Raw genomic sequence first — 27679 nt, 5'->3', positions numbered from 1 at the left:
GCCAGTATCTTTGTGGTGCATTCTGGAACTGGGGAGGGGAAATGCATTCGTCCGTCACAGGTGAGGCCAGATACTGTGGCTGTGTGGGGTTAGGCTGTCGAATTGACTCTCTGATTTGTGCAACCTCAGCGCTTAGATTTTTCAATAATGCCATGTCAGAACGCATTTCTTTTAATTCATCTAGTACATCAGACTGGATTTTGCTTGTGTGTTCTGAATTTGGGTTTTTTCCTTTTTTATCTACAGGTATTTCATTAGACTGAGCTGAGTGCACAGTGGTTGGCCGCTGTTGGATAACTTGTTTCTTTTTATTTTGTCTCTCTGCTTCGTTTGCGCAAGCAATGTTGAGTTTCTCGAGTAGCAGCTCATCACTTGTTGCCGTTTGTTGCAGGTACGGTTGGAGGTCGCTCTTAATGCTATCATTTTGCAGGCCTGTTAGAACAGTATGGAGAAACATACTCTGTACGAGGACTGGATCATATCTTAGACCAGATTCTGTTTCCTGTGAGGCAAACAGGATTTTTTGTCTCAAATCTAAGGCACGGATTAGGAAGTTTTGTGGGGTCTCCTTACTATTTTGGACCTCTGAGGTGAGCTGTTTATACAGGTCTGTTGCACCCTTTTCTTGGTAATGGGATCTGAGAATCCTCCTCAAGGTGGGTAAGGTAAGGTTGTTTTTTCCCTCCAGGTAGCTGCGTAACTGCAAGCCTGGTGCGATTGCCCTAATCACTGCATCAACTATTTCTATTTCAGGAAAACCCTTGTTGATGCCTTGCTCGATTTGGTGTGCTAAACTAGAGAAGGTTAGTTTGTCCTTTTGCCCTGGCTCACCAACCTGACCTGATATTTTGAATTCTCTACTCCACTGTAAGGAGTGACGAGGTTGTGGGGTCTGTTGAGCTGAGTCATGTTCTTGTTTAGCATTATTACCTTCCCCACTCACTGGCTTTTTGGCTCCACTGGTGGTTTGAGTTGATCTCTCCTGTTGTGATAATGCTAATGCCAATTGTAGTTTCTCGATCTCTTTTTGCAACCGCTCTCCTTCTGAAGGCTGAACGACTTGCTCTTGTGCTATATTTATATTTTTTGCCTCTGAGGCTGCCTTTTCTGGTGCAGCATTTTGTTCAGCCTGTTGCAGCTCGATAATTTTATCTCTCAAAATCAGTAGCTCTGCCATCCCCTCATCCTCAAGTTTATCCAGCTCTTCTCTATCTAAATGCCTTGTGACATGTAAAATGAGAGAGGAACGATTTTTGCCCGATACCTCTTCAAATACTGAACCAGCAATAGTTAGGAAATCACAAACTTCAATCAACGACTCTCTTGTCAATGTGTACAGAGCACCACCAACTTCTATCTTCAAGTTCTCTCGCTCTGAAGGATCCATTTCAGTCTCTGACCCGTGGACTATGTCGATGTGATGTAGACCTTTCTCCTTGCAGAGTAGACAACGCAGTTCTCCTGGCACCAGTGGTTGACCTCAGATTACATGGAAGTCTCTCTACGCAGTTGTTGATCCACCACACGCTTTTGTCCACCTTGGCTGTAGATGTGAGGGGTTAAATGATGATTGGGGACGTCTATCCAGGACAGCTGGCCCTCATCACATTTATTCCCAGTGGTGCCTCCAAATGTTGTGCCCTGAAAAGGGGAGTTGTTAATCAAATGACTCGGACACGGTGTTTCCTCTGCGTCAGCGTGTTCAAGAATGACACTGTGCCCAGAGCTCCCCTAATCCGGCCTCTGCAGGTATATCCAATCGATCAGCAGATCATTCAATCAGGCTATACTAATCGAGTGCAGATTAACTATTCTCTATCACACACTTGACAAAACTAAAACGGCACCATCTGCTTTTTAACTATCTACCACACAAACACATAACAGTCCCATGAACCATTGTAAAATAGTGTCCGATCGGAGCGACCAGTTCATTGACCGCTACAATACCGAGGTCTTAACCTCAGTGGTAGCTATGGCCATGCATACCTGTGATACCTGTGATTAGATAATATTAATACACAAAACACCAGCAAATACAGAAAAATGCTTCAGTTCACACTGACGACATTATGCATTTCCAAGACAAACTCAACAGGGTCATGCTTTTTTTCAACTGACTTCATAAACATTATGTTAAAAGAAACTCTAACTCATCCACTCATCTCATTTACCAGCCAGTCAAGCTACTCCAGCACTTTTACTTGCCAGTCAAGTTCCCCAAGTTCTTCTGCCTGCCAGCCAAGCGCCACCAGCTCAAGCTTCTTTCAGCCAAGCGATATCTGTCTATGCGCACTCCAACCATGTGACAGTCCTTTACAGATCTGGGACTCAGTAGCAGAAAAGAAGCATGGGAAGCAAATTAAAGTATAAAAATAAAACTTTACTTCAAAAGTCCATTCAGGGATGAGGCAAAATCCAAAGTCATAGATCCAGGCAGAGTCAAAAAGAAGGTAGTCCAAAACACAAAGGAAATAGCTGGAGAGCATGCACACACGGCGGCGACAATGAACAATCTGGCAGAGGGTGAGGGGAAACACAGGGTACAAATAGGGAGTGCTTAATGAGAAACAAGGCACAGGTGCGTGGGGAAACAAACAGAAAGTAAAGCTAGACACAGGACACAAGAACCCGACAACAAAATAAAACAGGAAGTGGATTACAAACAAACAGACCGAACAGATGTTACAGTACCTCCCCCTCAAGGGACGGCTCCAGACGTCCCCGGGTTGGTCCGGGTGACGCGGGTGGAAATCTCGAATCAAAGTCTTAGCAAAAATGTCCCTACAAGGGACCCAGGACCTCTCCTCGGGCCCATAACCCTCCCAGTCCATGAGGTACTGCAGTCCACGGCCCCTGCGGCGGACCGCCAGAAGACGCCTTACTGCGTATGTTGGCCCCCAATCAATGACCTGGGGGGGGGGGAGGGGGTCTGGTGGAGGGAGCCAGCGGACTGGTCCTGACGGGTTTGACCTTGGACACATTGAAGGTCGGATGGACCCTCATTGTCCTGGGGAGCTTGAGCTGCACCGCCACAGGGTTTACCAACTTGGTTATGGTGAACGGACCAACGAATTTTGGAGCTAACTTGCGGGACTCCAGGCGGAGAGGAAGGTCCTGGGTGGACAACCAGACTCTCTGGCCAACCCTGTAGTGCGGAGCTTGTGAACGGTTCTTGTCAGCCACACGCTTGTACCGACTGGAGGTGCGGAGGATAGCCGCTGCCATCTCTAGTAAGATGGCAGCGGCGCACAAAGGCCTGAGCAGATGGCATCGAAATCTCTTCCTCTAGCTCAGGAAACAGGGGTGGTTGATACCCATAAACACACTGGAACGGGGAAAGTCCTGTGGCTGAGACAGGGAGAGAATTATGAGCATACTCAATCCATATTAACTTTTTGCTCCAAAGAGAAGGATCTTGTGACACCACACAGCGGAGTCCTGTCTCCAGCTCCTGGTTGTAGCGTTCCGTCTGGCCGTTCGACTGGGGGTGAAAACCAGAGGAGAGACTGGCTGTGGAACCAATGAGCCTACAAAATTCCTTCCAAAACCTGGAGGCAAACTGGGGTCCCCGGTCCGACACTACATCCTGAGAGAGTCCATGTAAACGAAAAACATGAGTTATCATAACCTCTGCCGTCTCCTTGGCAGAGGGAAGCTTAGGCAGAGGGACAAAATGAGCCATTTTAGAAAATCGGTCAACAATAGTTAGTACGACTGTGTTACCCTCAGAAGGAGGTAGTCCAGTTACAAAGTCGATAGAGATGTGCAACCAGGGTCGCCGGGGAATAGGCAAAGGGTGGAGCAAACCGTGGGGCCGCTGGCGAGAGGTCTTATTCTGGGCGCACACTGGGCATGCAGCAACGAACTCCTGGACATCCTCCTTCAGTGTGGGCCACCAGAAACGTTGTCGGAGGAGACTTATGGAGCGAGCAACCCCTGGATGACAGCTAAAGTAGTAACAGTGTCCTCACTGCAGGACCTGCGGACGGAGAATAGACAGAACAAAGAGACGGTTCTCCGGACAGCCTACCGGGATCTCTGCCCCCTCCAGTGCCTGTCTGACCTTATCGGTAATGCCCCATGTCACAGCTCCAATGACGCACGCTGAAGGCAGGATGGTGGCATGGGTTCCGGGGGTGTCCTCCAGCTCAAATTGGCGGGACAGGGCATCAGCCTTGACGTTCAGAGCCAGGGCGATAGGACAGTGTAAAGTCAAAGCGGTTAAAAAACAGTGCCCACCTGGCTTGACGAGAGTTTAGTCTTTTAGCAGTCCTTATATACTCAAGGTTCTTGTGGTCGGTCCACACCAAAAATGGCTTCTCAGCCCCCAGCCAGTGCCTCCACTCCTCTAGAGCCAACTTCACAGCCAGCAGCTCCCTGTTGCCCACATCATAGTTCCTCTCAGCAGGAGAAAGCTTCCTGGAAAAGAAAGCACAGGGGTGAACCTTGTTGTCCTTGGAACAGCGCTGGGAGAGGACTGCCCCCGCCCCCAACCCAGAGGCGTCGACCTTGACGATAAACTGCAGCTTCGGGTCTGGCAAGGTGAGGATGGGTGCAGAAGAGAACCGCTGCTTAAGAGACCGAAAGGCCTCTTCTTCCTGGAGACTCCATGAAAACCTGGGTCCTGGGGACGTGAGGGCATGGAGAGGGGCTGCAACAGAGCTGTAGTTCCTGATGAAACGTCTGTAGAAATTTGCAAAGCCCAAGAACCTCTGCAGCTGCTTCCTGTCTTTGGGAACAGGCCAATCCATAACTCCACTGACCTTACCAGGGTCCATCTGGATGCTGCCGGTTGCCACAATGAACCCCAGGAAGCTAACAGTTTGCTGATGAAAGTCACACTTTTTAGCCTTAACAAAAAGCTGATTCTCCAGCAGCCGCTGAAGAAGCCGTCGAACATGCTGAACATGCTCCTCCTCTGACTTGGAAAAAATCAAGATGTCATCCAGGTAAATAAACACAAACTTATTTAACATGTCCCTCATAACGTCATTGACCAATGCCTGAAAAACTGCCGGGGCGTTGGTTAAACCAAATGGCATGACCAAATATTCATAGTGGCCGCTAGGGGTGTTAAAGGCCATTTTCCATTCGTCCCCCTCCCGTATGCGAACTAAATGATAAGCATTTCTTAAATCCAGCTTGGAAAAAATGGATGCCCCTTTTAATAGTTCAAAAGCAGAAGAAATGAGTGGAAGAGGGTACCTGTTTTTGACCATGACATTGTTCAGACCTCTGTAGTCGATGCAAGGACGTAGGGATTTGTCCTTCTTACTGACAAAAAAAAATCGACGGATAATCCCAGTAGCCAGGGAGCCTTGAATGTATTTATTCATGGCCTCCGTCTCAGGAGCAGACAAGGAGTAAAGACGACCCTTAGGAAGCGAGGCACCAGGGAGGAGGTCGATAGTACAGTCATAGGGCCGATGGTGGGGTAAGGTAAGTTCTGGGGACAACAACTAACAGAGGCAGACACAAGGCAGGATGAGAGGCAAAATTCACTCCATCCTAAAATCAACCCAGTTGACCAGTCAATGTGAGGGTTGTTTCTCTTGAGCCAAGGCAGGCCCAAAACAAGTGGCACCTGAGGTGAGTCAATGAGCAAAAAGGATATCATCTCAGCGTGGTTACCTGACATCGTGACACTCAAAGCTGGAGTACGGTGAGTAACATGACACAACAGGCGGCCATCCAGGGCGTTGGCCTCCCGGGGAACAGGGAGTGGTTCTGGGATCAGCTTGAGCTGCTTAGCTAGCTCCCGATCCAGGAAGTTCTCATCGGCTCCAGAATCCAAAAACACAGCCAGTTCCAGGGAAACATCAGAAGATCTCAGACAGGCCTGGGTTAATGGTCTGAAGGGACTAGAGGAAGTTTGGCTCACCAATAAACCTCTCCTTATTGATGAGCCCGGTCCTTTTAACGGACAAACCGCCAAGAAATGGCCCAGCTTTCCGCAGTAGAGGCATCTTCCCTCCCTACGGCGGCGCTGACGTTCCTCAGAAGAGAGGGGAGTGCACCCGAGTTGCATGGGTTCCTCCTTCCCACAAGGGGACACTGAGGCGCTGTCCGCTTGCCTCACTGGAACAAAAGAAGGTGCAGGAAACCGGAATGGCGAAGGCTGCCCCCATTGGGCCGGAGGTCTATCGTTGCATCGAGCCTTCTCCATCCTCCTCTCATGGAGTCGATTATCAATCTTTATAGCCAGGGCGACCAGAGAATCGAATTTGGATGGCAGATCGAGTTGGGCCAGGTGGTCTTTAATGTCCTCGGATAGACTGTGCAGGAAAGTGTCACACAATGAATTCTCTCCCCACTCGCTCTCCGACGCCAGGGTGCGGAAGCGTAAAGCATGATCGGCGACTCGACTGCTTCCCTGTCGCAGCAGTCCACGAGCCGCCTCTCTGCCTGGTGTGCGATGATCGAAAACTTTGCGGAGGGCTTCCGCGAACTCCTCGCTGAAACACAGGTGAACGACTTCTTGTCCCACTCTGCGGTAGCCCACTCTCGGGCCCTTCCTGAAAGGTGAGTAATCATAAACGCCACCCGGGAGCTCTCTGAGGGGTAAGAGTGAGGCTGCAGTTCAAAAGTCATTGAGCAGAGTGACAGGAAGGAGCGGCAAGTAGACGGATCACCATCATACCTCTCGATACTAGGGAGACGGGGGCCAGGGTGAACAACAGGATGAGCCTCCCTGGGCTGAGGAGCAGGCTGAGCAGGCGGATCCGAAGCAGTGGTTCTCAGGCTAGCGAGCATCTGTTGCATTTGGTTGGAAAGGTCTTGGAACTGGACTGACAGGGAAGATTGAAACGCGTCCTGTCTGGCTTGCAATTGCTGCACGCCACCCACCAGATAAGACAGCTGCTGCTCATGGTCGTGAAGCAAACTCCCTTGGGCACGGAGAGCCGAGCGAAAAACGTCTTCCTCTGCTGAGTCTGTCATGGCCAGATTGTACTGTGACAGTCCTTTACAGATCTGGGACTCAGTAGCAGAAAAGAAGCATGGGAAGCAAATTAAAGTATAAAAATAAAACTTTACTTCAAAAGTCCATTCAGGGATGAGGCAAAATCCAAAGTAATAGATCCAGGCAGAGTCAAAAAGCAGGTAGTCCAAAACACAAAGGAAATAGCTGGAGAGCATGCACACACGGCGGCAACAATGAACAATCTGGCAGAGGGTGAGGGGAAACACAGGGTACAAATAGGGAGTGCTTAATGAGAAACAAGGTACAGGTATGTGGGGAAACAAACAGGAAGTAAAGCTAGACACAGGACACAAGAACCCGGACAACAAAATAAAACAGGAAGTGGATACAAACAAACAGACTGAACAGATGTTACAAACCAACTGTCTTCAGGTCTGCGCTTATCAACCAAGCCCATTTAGCTTGCTCCTCCTGCTCCCCCTTCCCAACCTGATCAATTATATCAGTACCAGTTAGCCTATATTCCACAAGCCCAACCAGCTCCAGCTTGGCAACAGCAGGCTGGAAACTACGACCGACCAAGATATGCTCTACCCATTAAAGCACCCTCATTTCCAAACTTCATACTATATCCCCCATGAGTTTGCCATGTTAAAGATGGCTCTCAATAACCTTACCACAGGAAGAACCTGAAATGTACAAATCCTAAATTTTATTAGAACACCTTCAACTGAGCTCAGATGATTGGCTGAGCTCAGGTGAAGGCCCTTTCTTATGCTTATGACCCAAAGCCCTTCACCATGGCTCTAGTAATTCACATTATCTTCCACTGAGAGAAATAGAATCTATCCTGAACCTTCCAGGTAACGCAAATAGCTTCAACAAGTTTGCATTAACAGCGAGATCCATGCTGGGTATGTTACAGTCACTAGGTCTAGAAGGGGACGCAGAACTTGCCTGCGCATCACACATTCAACTTTTGATAAAACAAAATTACCGGCTGAATTTGTAGCCAACAATGCAAGATATGCACGTGCGGTTCACCAAAATACCCATTATAATAAAGTAGATTTCTTGCTATGCACCAACAAGAAGCAGATTGCCAGGCATTGGCAGCTCAGGTCGTAAACTTCCGAATGGGCTTCGCTCAATTCCCCCAAAAGAGAACGCAGTCAAGACAAAAAATGGCCATTTCCTCCTCAGCTAGTAGACTCCATGGTGTAAATTCCAAAGCAGCGTGAGGTACATTTCCTCGAGACAAAGTCAAATCTTAATTCAAATTTTCATGTTTCTACTGTCAGTCTCCTGATCATTCTATGACCAATTGTGAAAAACTGAATGCTTAAACTTAAAGGACCCATCGTATGCCCATTTTACTACAGTTGATATTGTTCCTTGGGGTCTTAATGAAATGTCTGTAACATATTTTGGTGAAAATACCACAAGGATCATTTAAAACAGCACCTTTTTACCCTGTCTAAAACAGCCCTCCTCAGATTGACCTGTTTTGAGTGCCCCAGCAGCAGCATCCTTCCACACTGTTGAGTCAATGTTTAGAGGTGTCCCGGGGTCTCCGCCTCGACGATCGGCATGCTTATGCGGCCACTTAGATGTCTGAGGGATAGCAGCATAGAGCTAATGCTAGCTTGCAGCAGCTTAGATCAAGATCTACGCAAGGGCAGCTCACTGGGAGCATTGGAGACTTCCCTGCGGTGTAGCCGGCGAAGCAGCTGTGACACGGTGCAATCCGGGGACGTCCGAGGCAGCAGCGGCTCTGCTGATGCGATGACATAGCGGCTGGGATCAGCTAACGTCGCCTCCTCGGACAGCCCAGATCGCACCGTTTCACCGCCACTTCCCCCATCGCTCTTGCCGCGTGTTAACTCGCTGCTTACCTCGCATGTGCACTTCCTTGTTGCATTGGCATGTGGCCTTCTTGGTGTGTGAGTGTACCACCACCTAGGTATATGAACTGAATGCCAGATTGGCAGGCTGCTTAAAATATACCAATGAACATCGGCCAATGCCATTGGTGAAAGTTAAGTTTATTACCGATGCGCCGATGGCAGTAAACGAGGCGAATATCGGACTCTACCGATGTACGGCTGATACATCGGTGCACCACTATTAGTAATCCCTTGCTTCAACACTCAATTAATATTTATGAAACTGTGATGGTGAACGTTATGATTATCAAAAACCCTGAGTCTATCTGACTATCATGGCTGTGATCTAACTCTTTTTGTGGTCATAATCAAGATTATAGGAATAACATTTATAAAAATGATTTTCAAAGGGTGGCTTTGTGCAATAACTTCAGTGGCTCTTATCTGCATAAGGAGCTTTATTTATTTAATAATCATTCTATTAATTTGTGATTACACTGTATCCCCTGGAGTTTTTGGTTTTCTAACATTAATTCGTTTTCTGATATTTCTAAAAGGTGTTTTGTGGAGATTAGTTAAAGACATAAGATGAATTAATTGGAAATCTTATACAGCATATTTCAAAATGAACTTGTAACAGTAAAACATTTGCTAAAATGAAGATGATGTTGTTGATTTTTCTGCACCAAATATAAACTATATGAGAGTGAATTATGGAGACTCATCTATAAAACAAGTTAATATTTGAGTTACAGAATGTGGGTTCCAGAGGGGAGGCAGTCTCAGTGTCAGATGGAAAGACTTGGGTCCAAAAATATGGCGACGCCTGCGAGCTAGTTCTGGCAGGCAACTCGAGCGGCGCTGCGCCAATCAGGTGTCATACATCATGTGACATAAATCATGTGACATACCTCAATCTCCACAACCATCTTAATACACACCCACCTTATCAGGTGGTCTATTTAACCAGAGAGACATTTCCCATCAACCCCTCTTGCTCGCACTGCTGCTGCAGTATTGCTACCTGTTGCTTCAGTGTCTCAGCCGTTGACCAAGTGACCGTTGTTCCTCCGTGGGTCGTTGTCTCTCTCAATCCGAGTAATTCCTCCTCTGAAGAAGTTCGCTTTATTTCCGAAATTTCGGCTCGGTCCTTCAAGATTCACTACATGTGAATCGGACGTCAAGCGTCTGCGCCACGACTCCCGCGGGCCTCTCAGCGCGCACCACATCCTGGAGGAGCTGCCCACCCGAAGCGTTTAATTCATCGGGTCTGAGCCACGAGTTAGTTTCAACTACTTCTTGACTGAAGGCGGCTCCGCGAGGCCGAACAAACGCTGGTGGCAGCGTCACTGACGGCAGCTTCGCTGACGGATTCTTCCCGGGACATCTCTGCTCTACCAACTTCTCCCTTACCGCGGGATGTTGTCCCTCGGAGGCAGAGGAAGCGCGCCTGGATCCGCTGGGGCTTTCATCCTGTCTCCTCTGCTGAATGAAGTCTGCACTGAACGTTATGAATGAAACAATTCAGGCTGGAATCACACGCCATCTTCCCGGCACGTGATGTAAACAAAATTACGGGACCGGCTCGTGTTATAGTACTTCCTGGTACGTCACTCCAGCAGGATTATGGGAGTTGTAGTCCAGTCTCCAGCCATGGGTCTGAAGCTTCTGTCTCCTGACAACAGTACCTTTCCCAAAGGAATCAAAGGCTAGCAGGTAATATGTTTTGTTATTCCGGAAACTTTCAATTATATAATATAATTTATATGTGGGTGGAGTGGTCTTCCTCCAACCAAGGGTTGGGGTTCAATCTTGTGCAGGGTGCTGGGCCCTCAGGTGGGACCTCATAGATGTTGAATGCAATAATTGTAAATAACTTGTATATATGACTTTCTTATGACTTCTGGCATGCGATGATTTCGCAACGGACGGGCCATGTGCTATATTTATCGCATTGCACATGCCCGAGTTTCAGGGATAGGAAGGGAGCGAGATGGCTCACTCCTCAGCTACTTCCATCAGCACCTCCGGTAAAACAAAGTTTATTACAGCTGCGCGAATAACACGCGCATGAGGTAACTAACGAATGATCGAATATTAAATTCGCGGGCAACTATTTTGTCTTCGGATTGTCAACTACAATCTGGTGCACTTTGAGGAAGTGCACCAGAAAATTCTGGACATCCTTCATTGGATGTGAGAGAGTGGTGGTTTACTGTTGTGTCAAGACACCACAACACTTCTGTGCGCAGCGTTGTCGTAAGGCCTGCATGATTATGGCCAAAATCATAATTACGATTATTTAGATCAATATTAATATCATGATTATTCATACATTTTAGGAACAATATATTTTTATAGCATTTTCATGTTTAAAGGCACAAGAACACTGCTTCACTTCCATGTTGTGCTACAGTCCAGCTAATGTACACATCTTTCATTAGGTCCTGGGCAATCGACTCTCCTGTCGGTTCTTATGGGAAAAAAATGACGTCTGTAAGCATCGACTCTTCATTGCAAATTACAATCAATGCAGTGAATTGTCAGGGACATGTACGGCTCCATTGTTGTGCTTGATCATTGCTCACAGTATTTATTGGACACATGTCTTTGGCCAAATGAAATGCGATCGCATCAGTTATTCCAGTGTGTCTTCGGGAAGGGGATGGATACGCTGTCGCACCATGCATGGTCGTTTATGGTTTTCTCTGTTGACGTTGGACATGGACGGAGATTCAGGGAGGTAATGTTAGTTTTGGCCTTGATGCACTTGTTGTACTATGGTTTGTGGGTCGTTTTTTCAGGTGGTTAAACAAGGTAGTTGTATTGCTATGCGGCGCAAACACAACTCTAAACGCACTCTGGCATGATTTGTTCTTGGTTATCATCACTTGCCCTAAATTCCAAAACTACCATACAACGGTTGATGATCCTTTTCGAAGGACTAGCTCCTCGCCTTCTGCTCCTGATAATTGATTTACCTTTCACACGACACCGTGATTGGCTACTCTCTGTCTCTACTCTCTAAGAAATACCGGAACTGACTGCAGACAAAACGTTGTTCTGGCTACCGCTGCAGGGTGCGTGCATGACAACTCCCATTTTGTTCTCCCTCTGGTGGTTAGCGAATGTTAGTCGAGAAAGCGCTTGATTTGATATGTAGCAAAGCACGCATTTTAAATGTCAATATCGCTGACGATCATGCAATTCGATTAATTGTGCAGCCCTAGTTGTTGTGGCTCCCTTTGTCACTCTGAGGTCCATAGATAGATAGATAGATAGATAGATAGATAGATAGATAGATTACTTTATTCATCCCCGAAGGGAAATTAAGTCGTCATAGCAGCCGGTACATTTGATTACAATAAAATAAATACAATAGAATAAAATATTGAGGTAGAAAGAATAAAAACAGAAACACAAGATAAATAGGTAGATAAGGTGCAGTGGCAGATGATGGTAATAGTACTGATGATATGATGGTAATGTTATTGTTAGATAGTATATAAAAAATTGTATAGTATATATAATATATTTATATATGATAGTAATTATACCAATATAATAGCAGTATATAGTAATAATAGCAGTAACAGTATATATAATAATAGTAAAATATAATAATAATAATAACAGGTACACATGTAAAAATATGTGTATATAGACTTATATATACAAAGAATATACAAAGAGTATGATATAATATATAGTACGGGTATAAATATAAGTATTTGGTGATGCAATAGATAATATAATGTACTATGAGTGTAAGAATATGTAGACAGAGTGTGCAAAAGACAATATTATTGTATAAAATGATGAATTGAGACAGGTATATTTAGTTCAGTGATGGTGGCTCTGACAGAGGTAGATGCGTTGTACAGTCTTATTGCGGTTGGGAGGAACGACCTGTATCGTTCCTTAGAGCAGCGGGGTTGAATGAGTCTATGGCTGAAGCTGCTCCTTAGCCTGTCCAGTGTTTTGTGGAGGGGTGAGACGGATTGTCCATGATTGCCAGCATTTCAGGTGGTTTGCTGGACTTAGAGTGTTAAATTCTGGGGTATAGGTTGCCATGTGCCAAGTTCACAATATATTCTCCTACAGCCAGGGCAGTTGGGGGGAACCTCACCAGGCAGTATATATTCTCCCGCGACAATGTGCCTACAGCAAATGACCACACCACGGGGGTGCATGGTGCGCATCACAGTTTCACAGGTAGCATATTCTCCTGCAGGCATGCGCCATGGAGAATGGCCCCACCGCGGCGGTGAATGGCGCACATAATCAGTTTCACAAGGTAGCATATTCTCCTGCAGGCATGCGCCTATGGAGAATAGCTACACCGCAGTGGCATGGCACACATAACAGGCTCACTAGGTAGCATATTCTCCAGCAGGCATGCGCCTATGGAGAATAGCCACACCGCAGTGGCGTGGAACACATAACAGGCTCACTAGGTAGCATATTCTCCAGCAGGCATGCGCCTATGGAGAATAGCCACACCGCAGTGGCGTGGAACACATAACAGGCTCACTAGGTAGCATATTCTCCAGCAGGCATGCGCTTATGGAGAATAGCCACACCGCAGTGGCGTGGAACACATAACAGGCTCACTAGGTAACAGGCTCACTAGCCAGCAGGCATGCGCCTATGGAGAATAGCCACACCGCAGTGGCATGGAACACATAACAGGCTCACTAGGTAGCATATTCTCCAGCAGGCATGCGCCTATGGAGAATAGCCACACCGCAGTGGCGTGGAACACATAACAGGCTCACTAGGTAACAGGCTCACTAGCCAGCAGGCATGCGCCTATGGAGAATAGCCACACCGCAGTGGCATGGAACACATAACAGGCTCACTAGGTAGCATATTCTCCAGCAGGCATGCGCCTATGGAGAATAGCCACACTGCAGTGGCATGGAACACATAAACAGGCTCACTAGGTAGCATATTCTCCAGCAGGCATGCGCCTATGGAGAATAGCCACACCGCAGTGGCGTGGAACACATAACAGGCTCACTAGGTAGCATATTCGCCAGCAGGCATGCTCCTATGGAGAATAGCCACACCGCAGTGGCGTGGAACACATAACAGGCTCACTAGGTAGCATATTCTCCAGCAGGCATGCGCCTATGGAGAATAGCCACACCGCAGTGGCGTGGAACACATAACAGGCTCACTAGATAGCATATTCTCCAGCAGGCATGCGCCTATGGAGAATAGCCACACCGCAGTGGCGTGGAACACATAACAGGCTCACTAGGTAGCATATTCTCCAGCAGGCATGCGCCTATGGAGAATAGCCACACCGCAGTGGCGTGGAACACATAACAGGCTCACTAGGTAGCATATTCTCCAGCAGGCATGCGCCTATGGAGAATAGCCACACCGCAGTGGCGTGGAACACATAACAGGCTCACTAGGTAGCATATTCTCCAGCAGGCATGCGCTTATGGAGAATAGCCACACCGCAGTGGCGTGGAACACATAACAGGCTCACTAGGTAACAGGCTCACTAGCCAGCAGGCATGCGCCTATGGAGAATAGCCACACCGCAGTGGCATGGAACACATAACAGGCTCACTAGGTAGCATATTCTCCAGCAGGCATGCGCCTATGGAGAATAGCCACACCGCAGTGGCGTGGAACACATAACAGGCTCACTAGGTAACAGGCTCACTAGCCAGCAGGCATGCGCCTATGGAGAATAGCCACACCGCAGTGGCATGGAACACATAACAGGCTCACTAGGTAGCATATTCTCCAGCAGGCATGCGCCTATGGAGAATAGCCACACTGCAGTGGCATGGAACACATAAACAGGCTCACTAGGTAGCATATTCTCCAGCAGGCATGCGCCTATGGAGAATAGCCACACCGCAGTGGCGTGGAACACATAACAGGCTCACTAGGTAGCATATTCGCCAGCAGGCATGCTCCTATGGAGAATAGCCACACCGCAGTGGCGTGGAACACATAACAGGCTCACTAGGTAGCATATTCTCCAGCAGGCATGCGCCTATGGAGAATAGCCACACCGCAGCGGCGTGGAACACATAACAGGCTCACTAGATAGCATATTCTCCAGCAGGCATGCGCCTATGGAGAATAGCCACACCGCAGTGGCGTGGAACACATAACAGGCTCACTAGGTAGCATATTCTCCAGCAGGCATGCGCCTATGGAGAATAGCCACACCGCAGTGGCGTGGAACACATAACAGGCTCACTAGGTAGCATATTCTCCAGCAGGCATGCGCCTATGGAGAATAGCCACACCGCAGTGGCGTGGAACACATAACAGCCTCACTAGGTAGCATATTCTCCAGCAGGCATGCGCTTATGGAGAATAGCCACACCGCAGTGGCGTGGAACACATAACAGGCTCACTAGGTAACAGGCTCACTAGCCAGCAGGCATGCGCCTATGGAGAATAGCCACACCGCAGTGGCATGGAACACATAACAGGCTCACTAGGTAGCATATTCTCCAGCAGGCATGCGCCTATGGAGAATAGCCACACTGCAGTGGCATGGAACACATAAACAGGCTCACTAGGTAGCATATTCTCCAGCAGGCATGCGCCTATGGAGAATAGCCACACCGCAGTGGCGTGGAACACATAACAGGCTCACTAGGTAGCATATTCGCCAGCAGGCATGCTCCTATGGAGAATAGCCACACCGCAGTGGCGTGGAACACATAACAGGCTCACTAGGTAGCATATTCTCCAGCAGGCATGCGCCTATGGAGAATAGCCACACCGCAGTGGCGTGGAACACATAACAGGCTCACTAGATAGCATATTCTCCAGCAGGCATGCGCCTATGGAGAATAGCCACACCGCAGTGGCGTGGAACACATAACAGGCTCACTAGGTAGCATATTCTCCAGCAGGCATGCGCCTATGGAGAATAGCCACACCGCAGTGGCGTGGAACACATAACAGGCTCACTAGGTAGCATATTCTCCAGCAGGCATGCGCCTATGGAGAATAGCCACACCGCAGTGGCGTGGAACACATAACAGGCTCACTAGGTAGCATATTCTCCAGCAGGCATGCGCCTATGGAGAATAGCCACACCGCAGTGGCGTGGAACACATAACAGGCTCACTAGGTAGCATATTCTCCTGCAGGCAGGCGCCTATGGAGAATAGCCACACCGCAGTGGCGTGGAACACATAACAGGCTCACTAGGTAGCATATTCTCCAGCAGGCATGCGCCTATGGAGAATAGCCACACCGCAGTGGCGTGGAACACATAACAGGCTCACTAGGTAACAGGCTCACTAGCCAGCAGGCATGCGCCTATGGAGAATAGCCACACCGCAGTGGCATGGAACACATAACAGGCTCACTAGGTAGCATATTCTCCAGCAGGCATGCGCCTATGGAGAATAGCCACACTGCAGTGGCATGGAACACATAAACAGGCTCACTAGGTAGCATATTCTCCAGCAGGCATGCGCCTATGGAGAATAGCCACACCGCAGTGGCGTGGAACACATAACAGGCTCACTAGGTAGCATATTCTCCAGCAGGCATGCGCCTATGGAGAATAGCCACACCGCAGTGGCGTGGAACACATAACAGGCTCACTAGATAGCATATTCTCCAGCAGGCATGCGCCTATGGAGAATAGCCACACCGCAGTGGCGTGGAACACATAACAGGCTCACTAGGTAGCATATTCTCCAGCAGGCATGCGCCTATGGAGAATAGCCACACCGCAGTGGCGTGGAACACATAACAGGCTCACTAGGTAGCATATTCTCCAGCAGGCATGCGCCTATGGAGAATAGCCACACCGCAGTGGCGTGGAACACATAACAGGCTCACTAGGTAGCATATTCTCCAGCAGGCATGCGCCTATGGAGAATAGCCACACCGCAGTGGCGTGGAACACATAACAGGCTCACTAGGTAGCATATTCTCCTGCAGGCAGGCGCCTATGGAGAATAGCCACACCGCAGTGGCGTGGAACACATAACAGGCTCACTAGGTAGCATATTCTCCTGCAGGCATGCGCCTATGGAGAATAGCCACACCGCAGTGGCATGGAACACATAACAGGCTCACTAGGTAGCATATTCTCAAGCAGGCATGCGCTTATGGAGAAATGGCCACACCGCGGCGGTGAATGGCGCACACATAACAGATACCGATTCATTCGTCAGGCTCCGAATTTGTGCAGTGTTGGGGGGTTACAGTATTAGCTCATCACTCCCATCATTCCTGTGTTAGCATATGGGGAGTGATTAAGTTGGAGCCTAGACACCAAACACAATAAATATCTTAATAAATAAGATAAATAATCAAACGTGAGTAGTCTGACTGAAATGGAGCGAAGCCAGCGAGCTAGTTCTGGCAGGCAAATCGAGCTGCGCTGCTTCAGTCATGTGCCATACATCAGGTGACATAAATCATGTGACATATCAGGTGACATACTTCACTTGCCACAACCAGCCACAGCACTCATCCACTGCATTAGACGGTCTATTTAAGCAGAGGGAAATCCCATCTGTCCAACCATACCCGAGCGTCTTGACCCCATGGTATTCATCCAATTCCTACAGAGCAGTGAATAGATCAAGAACCAATAACCTTATCATGTGTCAATGCTGCTACAATAGAAAATCTATGAATCCTCAATGATGACAGGTAAGACTGTCATTTACCTTGGCTTTATATTTCCTTATTACTGAATTGTTGTCAAGGTGAGTCAGAGTATACGATAACGGAAGCAGTCTAATAGGAAATCTGACAAGGACGCTCATTTAATCCTCTACATGACCTTATCCTCTCTAGTCTTAGAAGAACACATGTTCACAACAAGTCTGATAGATCTTGTTGAGACTTCTGAATTATCATTGCTAAGAATAAATACTGCTTTCTGTTCTTTCTTCTCTATGATCAAACGCTTGCATCCCTCTTCAACCCATCTGACATCACCCTTGCCTACCAACAATGGTTGAAAATGCATGACGAGATCTCCTCAAAGCTTCGCCATCCCTGCCAGAGCTGAGGCCTAACACCTGGATGCTGTCCCCGCACTCCCTAAGATGTGGCACCGCTATGACTGCAACACTCCATCATCAATGCTACTCATGCTATGTTGGACACCACAAGAAGGAATATTAACTCTCAAACATCATCTGCAGCCTTGATGTTTTAATATGTAATCTCCGCTGCACAAATTCTTTGTTGCATGTCAGATCTCGGGATCCATCACGTCTCCGCGTCCGGGTATAGTCACTGGCATGTTTCGGCGCGCCTTCATCCCCTCAAATGGTGACGATACAATGCAAACGATGCCAAGGGATTCATTGCACCCTTGCCGTGGCATACATCTGTTCCTGTCCATCCTGGGAGAGGGATCCCTCACATGTGGCTCTCTCTGAGGTTTCTACATTTTCCCCTGTTTATGGGGGTTTTTTGGTAGTTTTTCCTTACTCTTGTCGAGGGTTAAGGACAGGATGTCGCATTTGTTAAGCCCGATGAAACGAATCATGTTTTGAATATTGGCGATACAAACAAAACATGTGAGTGAATAATTTCTATGTGCTTTGCAGACTGATTCTTTTATTGCATTTCAGGTGGTTTGCTGGGCTTAAAGGTGAAATTCCGATGCATATGTTGCCATGTGCCAAGTTCACTATATTCCCGTATATGGAACCTCACCAGGTAGTATATTCCCCCGCAGACAATTTGGCTACATCGAATGACCACACCACGGCGGTGAATGGCTCACATAACAGGTTCACTAGTTAGCATATTCTCCTGCAGGCTAATGCCCCTACGGAGAATGGCCACACCGCTGCGGTGAATGGCGCACACATAGCAGATACCGATCCATACGTCAGGCTCCGACTATGTGCAGTGTTGGGGGGTTACAAGTATTTGCTCATCACTCCCATCATTACTGTGTAATCATATGGGGGAGTGATTAAGTTGGAGCCTAGACGCCAAACACTAAATCTGTTGTAATAAATATATTACATGATCAAACGTGAGTTGTCTGACAGAAATATGGCGACGCCTGCGAGCTAGTTCTGGCAGGCAACTCGAGCGGCGCTGCGCCAATCAGGTGTCATACATCATGTGACATACATCATGTGACATACCTCAATCTCCACAACCATCTTAATACACACCCACCTTATCAGGTGGTCTATTTAACCAGAGAGACATTTCCCATCAACCCCTCTTGCTCGCACTGCTGCTGCAGTATTGCTACCTGTTGCTTCAGTCCCTCCACCACCCCAGCATCCACCTGTAGGCTCCAACGGGGGTTACAAGTATTTGCTCATCACTCCCATCATTACTGTGTAATCATATGGGGGAGTGATTAAGTTGGAGCCTAGACGCCAAACACTAAATCTGTTGTAATAAATATATTACATGATCAAACGTGAGTTGTCTGACAGAAATGGTTTAATTCTGATAAATGGGGAGAAACTATACTGTTCAGTATCATCCAGGGTTAAATGTGCACAGGCAACAACATACCTATGTTGTTCATACACTCAGATCCGAGCTCAACAGTAAAGTAGTAAATACGATACAAGACATTGAGGAAGAAAATTAGGGTGTATGCGAACACTGCCCCTAACCTTCAGCTGCGTTGGATTTAAGCAGGAGCGAGGGGAAAAGTAGCCTCCTCCTCCAACAGAGCCTGTCAAGCTCTACCAAGAGCCTGGAATCTCCATCAATGGACAATGGAAACTAGATATGGCGCCATCAAACTCTGGAAATATTACTCTGGACTTTGCCCCCTGAATAAGGAGTGTTTAGGTTTTGATTAAAGGCTCTTTGTCTGTTTTACCTGTACCTTTGTTTTCCTTGTGTTTGGATTTATGTTTCTACCTGAGTTCTGTGTTTCATTTTTTATTTTGTAGTTTGTGTTCCTTGTGCGTTTCCGCCTTGACTTCCTCTCTTTGTCCTGTTTCCCACCCTAGTGATTGCCTTCCCCTGACTCTGATGTGTTTCACCTGTGCCCATCTACCCCTGCATCCCCTGTGCATATAATTCTCTGTGCTTCCCTTTGTCGTTCGTCGTCTTCATGGTCGCCTCACCTCACCCACCTCTGTCCTTCATCCTGAGTTCTGTTTTTCCCTGTTGTTGTTTTTCAAAACACTTTTTACAGTTTATCCCTTTTGAGCCTTTTTTCTAGTTTTTTCTGTTTGAGGATTTTGTCAGCCCTGCCTCTAGTTATTGTTTGCTTTTTTGGTTTGTGGATTTTGCCTGAATTAAAGGATTCTTTATGTGACACTTTTTTGGTTCTGCATTTTTGGGTCCTCCTGCTTCCTTAAAAACTGCAGGAGGATTCTGATTTAGGTAAGCGAGCGAGAAAAAGGATGGAAATGACATTTCCACCCTATCTTACATTTGACCTTGGAGTGCATATATAATGTTCATCATTAAAATCAACTTATGTTGCTGAAAGTGCCTCTACTTTTATTAACAATTTAAATTTTGTGGATATGGGCTATACAAATCAAATTTGATTGATTAACCACCAGCTCCTAGAGTCTACATATAGCAGCCAGTCTGACAGAGAGTTATTGTACACCACAGATGCATCACCTTTCCTTGTTTCATCTCTTCACCTCATTTCTCCACTTCAACACACTTGTCATGGATGGCTGCTGTCCACCTTGAGATAATGCATGCCGTGATTTGGTGCAGCCTGCTGTAACATTTTATTTTTTATTTTTTTTATCTCCTGTACTAAAGAATCCCAATGAAAAAGGGTTAGGGTTTCCAGTCCAAATATCTGTCGTTTTATGAATGATTTCAATATGTATTTGTTCACGTGACATGGACGATGTTGAGAAAATGTCACACTAAACAAGCAAAACAAATGAATGCATAAAAAGAGGTGGTGTTATTTGCCCAGAGTAAGAAAATGATTCAGTCACATGACACATTGTCTCGTGTCAATGCAGTCAGACGGTCATTTATCGGTGGTCCCTGTGTTGAACCCCGGAGGTGAGGACCGAGGGCTCGGAGGTGAACGACCCGTCCTCTCCCTGCCGTCTCCAGGTGAAGGGAGACAGTGTAGCCGCTGCCGGTGTTCCAGTTTAACTGGCGGGCATGGCTTCTGGCGACATTCCAGATGTTGAGGCTGTTTTTCAGAGCCGGTGGCAGATTCGTCATTTTCACAAAGCGCCTGTGTGTGAAGTGCGGTGATCTACTGAAGGTCTTGCTGAAATAAAAATCCTACAAAAACCCTTCACGAGTTCATGTGTCCGTGTCAGCATCACGTTGAGACCGCAATAAGCATTTAAATGGTAAAAAAAAAAAAAAATAGTAAAAAAAAACCTTGAACGGGATTCGAAACAACAAGCTGAAACACTATAAGCGTCTAGCCTGATGACGATTTCACTACGCCACCGAGTCGCTGAAATTTGCATCGCGCGTTAGATAAATGTCTCGTTCTTTGCTTTGTCAGCTGTATATCACCAGATGTGCTTTCAGGTAACGCCCATGTCATCTGGTGATAGTCTGAACACAGAATAAACGCTTTAAACGTAATACCAGGCTTTACAAATCTGACGCTCCTCTTCATAGGAGACACAGGGAGCATTGAAGAACACACACGCGTCACCAGCTCCACTCAAAGTGCTTTTGTTTGTCGCTGGTGATCATTACAACGCGCACACACCAAACAACAGGTACACGTAAACATCCCTCACATCAACAAGGCGGAAGCTCGAGCGGTGTTTTCATGAGTTAAGTTGGTGAACGTGCTTCTAATGGACATGTGGAGCTTCACGTGTCCTCCTGTGGCTGCTGGTTAAAGTCAGCGGACGGGATTTTAAAAGATGTTCTCGTTGTTGTCGATGATCAGGTTCTGCCATCGGAGAATGAAAACAACCCAACCGCTCATCACAGAACGGGTGTGTTGGTTTTTCGTAGTTTCTGTAATGCAAGTGTTGTTTATCTGTGTGAAATCAACAGATGATCTGTCCGAAGTGTGTCGAGTGTGTTGTCAACATGACACATGTGTGACGAGGCAAATCTGGAAAAATAAATGTGAAAAAATCCCACCACGGGAATCGATCTACTGTGGTCCACACAAAGCTGACGTCGGGACAACGGCACTACGCACTGCACCACTGATCAGAGTTGTAAACATATACACCTGTATATTTAATTGACTGTGAAGCCTGTGCACATCTTAACATGGGTTATTGTTTCAGGGAACACGCCCAGGTTAACTTGTGACAGTCAAAATGTAACCGTAAACTCAGACTTATCGGTCACACGTCACACATTTGGACACCGCTGCGCCCGTGTGCTTACCACACGCACAACATCATGAAAACGGCTGTATCCTGCGCTCATACAAAGCAGAAGCCACAAAAGAGTTTGCGTGCTTACTATTAGTCTGCGTTTCGTGTGCGTTAAGTTAGTTTTCCAGGTTTGACTCGTCACACATGTGTCATGTTGACAACACACTCGACACACTTCGGACAGATCATCTGTTGATTTCACACAGATAAACAACACTTGCATTACAGAAACTACGAAAAACCAACACACCCGTTCTGTGATGAGCGGTTGGGTTGTTTTCATTCTCTGATGGCAGAACCTGATCATCGACAACAACGAGAACATCTTTTAAAATCCCGTCCGCTGACTTTAACCAGCAGCCACAGGAGGACACGTGAAGCTCCACACGTCCATTAGAAGCACGTTCACCAACTTAACTCATGAAAACACCGCTCGAGCTTCCGCCTTGTTGATGTGAGGGATGTTTACATGTACAGTGCCTTGCATAAGTATTCACCCCCTTTGGACTTTTCTACATTTTGTCATGGTATAACCACAGATTAAAATTTATTTCATCGTGAGTTTATGTAATGGACCAACACAAAATAGTGCATCATTTGGAAGTGGGGGGAAATATTACATGGATTTCACAATTATTTACAAATAAAAATCTGAAAAGTGTTGAGTGCATATGTATTCACCCCTTTTACTATGAAACCCCTAACAAAGATCTGGTGCGACCAATTGCATTCACAAGTCACATTTGCAAGTCACATAATTAGTAAATAGGGTCCACCTGTCTGCAATTTAATCTCAGTATAAATACACCTGTTCTGTGACGGACTCAGAGTTTGTTGGAGATCATTACTGAACAAACAGCATCATGAAGACCAAGGAGCTCACCAAACAGGTCAGGGATAAAGTTGTGGAGAAATATGAAGCAGGGTTAGGTTATAAAAAAATATCCAGAGCTTTGAACATCTCTCTGAGCACCATAAAATCCATCATAAGAAAATGGAAAGAATATGGCACAACCGCAAACCTACCAAGAGGAGGCCGTCCACCCAAACTGAAGAGTCGGACAAGGAGAAAATTTATCAGAGAAGCAACCAGGAGGCCCATGGTTACTCTGGAGGAGTTGCAGAGATCCACAGCTGAGGTGGGAGAATCTGTCCACAGGACAACTATTAGTCGTCTACTCCACAAATCTGGCCTTTATGGAAGTGTGGCAAGAAGAAAGCCATTGTTGAAAGGGATCCATAAAAAATCCCGTTTGGAGTTTGCAAGAAGCCATGTGGGAGACACAGCAAACATGTGGAAGAAGGTGCTCTGGTCAGATGAGACCAAAATTGAACTTTTTGGCCTCAATGCAAAACGCTATGTGTGGCGAAAACCCAACACTGCCCATCACCCTGAGCACACCATCCCAACAGTGAAACATGGTGGTGGTAGCATCATGCTGTGGGGATGCTTCTCTTCAGCAGGTACAGGGGAACTGGTCAGAATAGAGGGAAAGATGGATGGAGCCAAATACAGGGAAATCCTTGAAGAAAATCTGATGCAGTCTGCAAAAGACTTGAGACTGGGGCGGAGGTTCATCTTCCAGCAGGACAATGACCCTAAACATACAGCCAGAGCTACAAAGGAATGGTTTGGATTAAATAATGTTAATGTCTTAAAATGGCCCAGTCAAAGCCCAGACCTCAATCCAATAGAGAATCTATGGCAAGACTTGAAGATTGCGGTTCACAGACGGTCTCCATCCAATCTGACTGAGCTTCATCTTTTTTGCCAAGAAGAATGGACAAACCTTTCCATCTCTAGATGTGCAAAGCTGGTAGAGACATACCCCAAAAGACTTGCAGCTGTAATTGCAGCGAAAGGGGGTTCTACCAAGTATTGACACAGGGGGGTGAATACTTATGCACCCAACAGATGTCAACTTTTTTGTTCTCATTATTGTTTGTGTCACAATAAAATTTATTTTGCACCTCCAAAGTACTATGCATGTTTTGTTGATCAAACGGGAAAAAGTTTATTTAAGTCTATTTGAATTCCAGTTAGTAACAGTACATAATGGGAAAAAGTCCAAGGGGGGTGAATACTTATGCAAGGCACTGTACCTGTTGTTTGGTGTGTGCGCGTTGTAATGATCACCAGCGACAAACAAAAGCACTTCGAGTGGAGCTGGTGACGCGTGTGTGTTCTTCAATGCTCCCTGTGTCTCCTATGAAGAGGAGCGTCAGATTTGTAAAGCCTGGTATTACGTTTAAAGCGTTTATTCTGTGTTCGGACTATCACCAGATGACATGGGCGTTACCTGAAAGCACATCTGGTGATATACAGCTGACAAAGCAAAGAACGAGACATTTATCTAACGCGCGATGCAAATTTCAGCGACTCGGTGACGTAGTGAGATCGTCATCAGGCTAGACGCTTATAGTGTTTCAGCTTGTTGTTTCGAATCCCGTTCAAGGTTTTTTTTTACTATTTTTTTTTTTTTTTACCATTTAAATGCTTATTGGAGTCTCAACGTGATGCTGAGACGGACACATGAACTCGTGAAGGGTTTTTGTAGGATTTTTATTTCAGCAAGTCCTTCAGTAGATCACCGCACTTCACACACAGGCGCTTTGTGAAAATGACGAATCTGCCACCGGCTCTGAAAAACAGCCTCAACATCTGGAATGTCGCCAGAAGCCATGCCCGCCAGTTAAACTGGAACACCTGATCCGCTCTGTCGGTCTGATACCCAGGGTGAAAGTAAGTTCACAGTGGGAGACGGAGGAGGACGGAGCTGGCAGCTCGTCCATGTTATGTTCGGGTTGCTCGTGTTCCTCGTCAGTGCAGACTGGGCTGCGGGTGTTGGAGCATCTGGAACCACGGAGGTCAGTCCCTTCTTCATTTCGACATTTTGTCATGTTTGTCATACATCTGTGGACACACCGGCTTCTCACCATCAGCTTCGTGTTTTACTCGTGTTTTCCGCTTTTCAACTGTGGGAAATTTAAGTTCAAAATAGTGAAAAAAAAGTGCTCGAACTTTTTTAACACAAACTTCACAGCCGCTTTTTGTCTAGAAAAGCTGCGAAATTGTTTTCTTAAACTTTAAGCGCCTCCACGAGGCTTTATGTATTTTTAGTCCCAATATAATTTCTTCATGAATTCTAACCATTCTCTTACACTGTAAATGACACTGAAATGAAATCCTTAATTTAAGATCATGTGTCATTAGGCACCAGACCCACAGGAGAGAAAGGGAGGAAGTAATGTGTCAAAGTGTCAGTGCTAATTTTAAAGCAACAGGTTTCTAGGAGTATGATGGACAGAGTGCCATGGAAACAGCAGTAAAGCAATTCATTAAATAACTGATTGTATGATAAAAACATGTATGAATCGATTTCTTTACAAATTAATCACTATTGATCATGGCCATTATTGTAAAATTGTATAGATATTTTAATCAGACCCTGCAATAAAATTTTATAATTTAAACTGGATTAGAAAATTAGAAAATTATTAATTGCTTTACAAAAACTACAGCTCATTGGTTGGCTGGAGAGCTTCACCCTTCAGTGTTTTGTTGCCATTGAGACCCTATAGGAACATATTCATATGCCTTCATCACAAATTTCGTGATTCGTCTTTCACTATTTAAAATGCCAAATCATGTATACTTATTGTAAGTCGATTTGGATAAAAGTGTCACCTAAATGATATATAATGTTATGTATGTATAAATGTTATTCACGTTTTGAGACACAATCAACTCTTGCACCCACCCTGATTATGTCCTTCCCACATCCATGTCATATATCCACAAATGAGCCGTAAGAGCTGGTCGGAGAGCTTGTTGAATTCTTTGTATGCAGCTTATTTGGATGAGTTGTTTTGATGGTTTGAGAAATGGGAGCATTGCTCTGGAATAACTGACATACCTGTATATATTTGATGTCAACAACAATCTGCATCCTGATAAAGAGAACCATTTTTCGGTGGGGATGTATGTGCACACAGAATTACAGCTGGTATAGTTGCAGGTGGACCTGACCACCAATGCTACAAACAAAGTTACAGGAAAGCAGAAATAAAGAGAACCCATATTCCTTCCCTCACCTTGGATGTGCAACACATTTGCAAAAGACGGCAGAAAAGCAAAAGATGAGTTTGACCCATCACATTGCGCCCACTTATGAAAACAGAATATTTGCAAGCGGGTATGGTTGATTGAGATTCCGCAACAACATGTTTGACCATGATTCTGTATTGCTCATCCCCTAGTCACTTAGGATTTGCAAAAGTAAAGGTGAATGCCCCTTATGTAGATGACCTGAAAATGTCTTTGTTAAAAGTGGTATTTAAAAAAATTCTGCCAAGGTGACAGGTGGTATGTTAAATTAATTTTTGTTTCAAGGTCTTAAGGACATGGCTGTGGTGGCTAAAAACGTGTCTCCTGCTAACAACTCTCTCTGTTATCAGACTAAATGTGTGCTAATGTTAGCTTGCATTAGTATATTCAGTTAATTCAGCTACGTCAGTAATAAAGCGCGGTGAGACGTTTTCTACATGTAAACAATCATCCTCTGATTACATACGAAATACACAAGTAACATTCGTAAATATATCGGCCTACAGACGCCTACCCACTGCAGAGAAGTCAGTTAGATGCAGTCGTCAGCGTTTTGATGCAGGAAGGCCACCGTAGCTCTCCTCAGGCTCAGGAACTGAGGGGTTGAATTGAGGGGTATTCAGTTGGTTACAATATAAATTTCACCACTAGAGGCTCCTCACTTCACCTTTAAAAAATACTCATTTCCCATTGCCAGTAGAAGACATTGACGGACAGACAGTATCCTGGGTTCAGCAGGTAATCTTCCAGAGCACTGGAGATTTTGATGGAAATTCCAGATGAATATTGAGATCTTGTTTCTTGGGAAAGTAGGAGCATGAAGAGCAGTGAAGTATCACATGTGGAGAGAGCAGTATTGGAAGGGACCTCCACCTAGGCTAAACAGACCTACACGTCTTCCTAGCACTTTCACTTTCTCTAGCACAAGGGTCATACATTTGGTCTTGGATCGCTCTCTTTAACTGAATCTACAACAGTTTTGAATGGATTTGAGTTCAGTTCAGTAAAGTACTTTATTGTCCCGACTGGATGAAGTTTTGGCTTGCAGCAGAGCACAGATAAAAACAAAATGCCTCCTTCATCAATATCTTTGTAAGATTGTTCTTAAAGTTACAACTCTATAAGTCAGATTCATGACGTGTTCTTAAAGTGCAGAATTATTCTCACCTGTGTTTTAATATTGATGAATGTCATGTGTTCGTGGGGTGAAAGTGGGTGCTAGCTATTCCTGGCATGCCCATGAATTATAGGATATATGCAATACAATGTATCCTATAATGCTGCAAATGATAACATTATCTGATATCTTAATGATACGATTACTTCAGAAAATATACTTTATTAATTATAAATAGTTTGTTAATAATAATGATAATAACCTGATGCCTTCTACCAGTCTCCTTTTTTTTCTAGGTAACGCTGAAAGAATCACAATGTTGTTCCCCTGGCCAGGTTTAAC

The 27679-nt window shown here is 45.9% G+C and overlaps 1 protein-coding gene across 1 annotated transcript in view; it reads left to right on the top strand.

Annotated features, from left to right (window-relative positions):
- The first annotated feature begins 24857 nt into the window (after nt 1–24857).
- npffr1l2 (neuropeptide FF receptor 1 like 2) overlaps nt 24858–27679 on the top strand; it is a 39111-nt gene continuing 36289 nt past the window's right edge. The window contains exon 1 of the mRNA XM_053420551.1: nt 24858–24980. Within this exon, the coding sequence (XP_053276526.1) occupies nt 24909–24980 (72 nt within the window). The 5' untranslated portion in view covers nt 24858–24908. The remainder of the gene's footprint in view (nt 24981–27679) is intronic.

The sequence above is a fragment of the Pleuronectes platessa genome, chromosome 4, assembly GCF_947347685.1.
Source record: "Pleuronectes platessa chromosome 4, fPlePla1.1, whole genome shotgun sequence".
In the NCBI taxonomy this organism is placed as follows: Eukaryota; Metazoa; Chordata; class Actinopteri; order Pleuronectiformes; family Pleuronectidae; genus Pleuronectes; species Pleuronectes platessa.
This window is presented reverse-complemented; position numbering and strand designations above follow the sequence as displayed.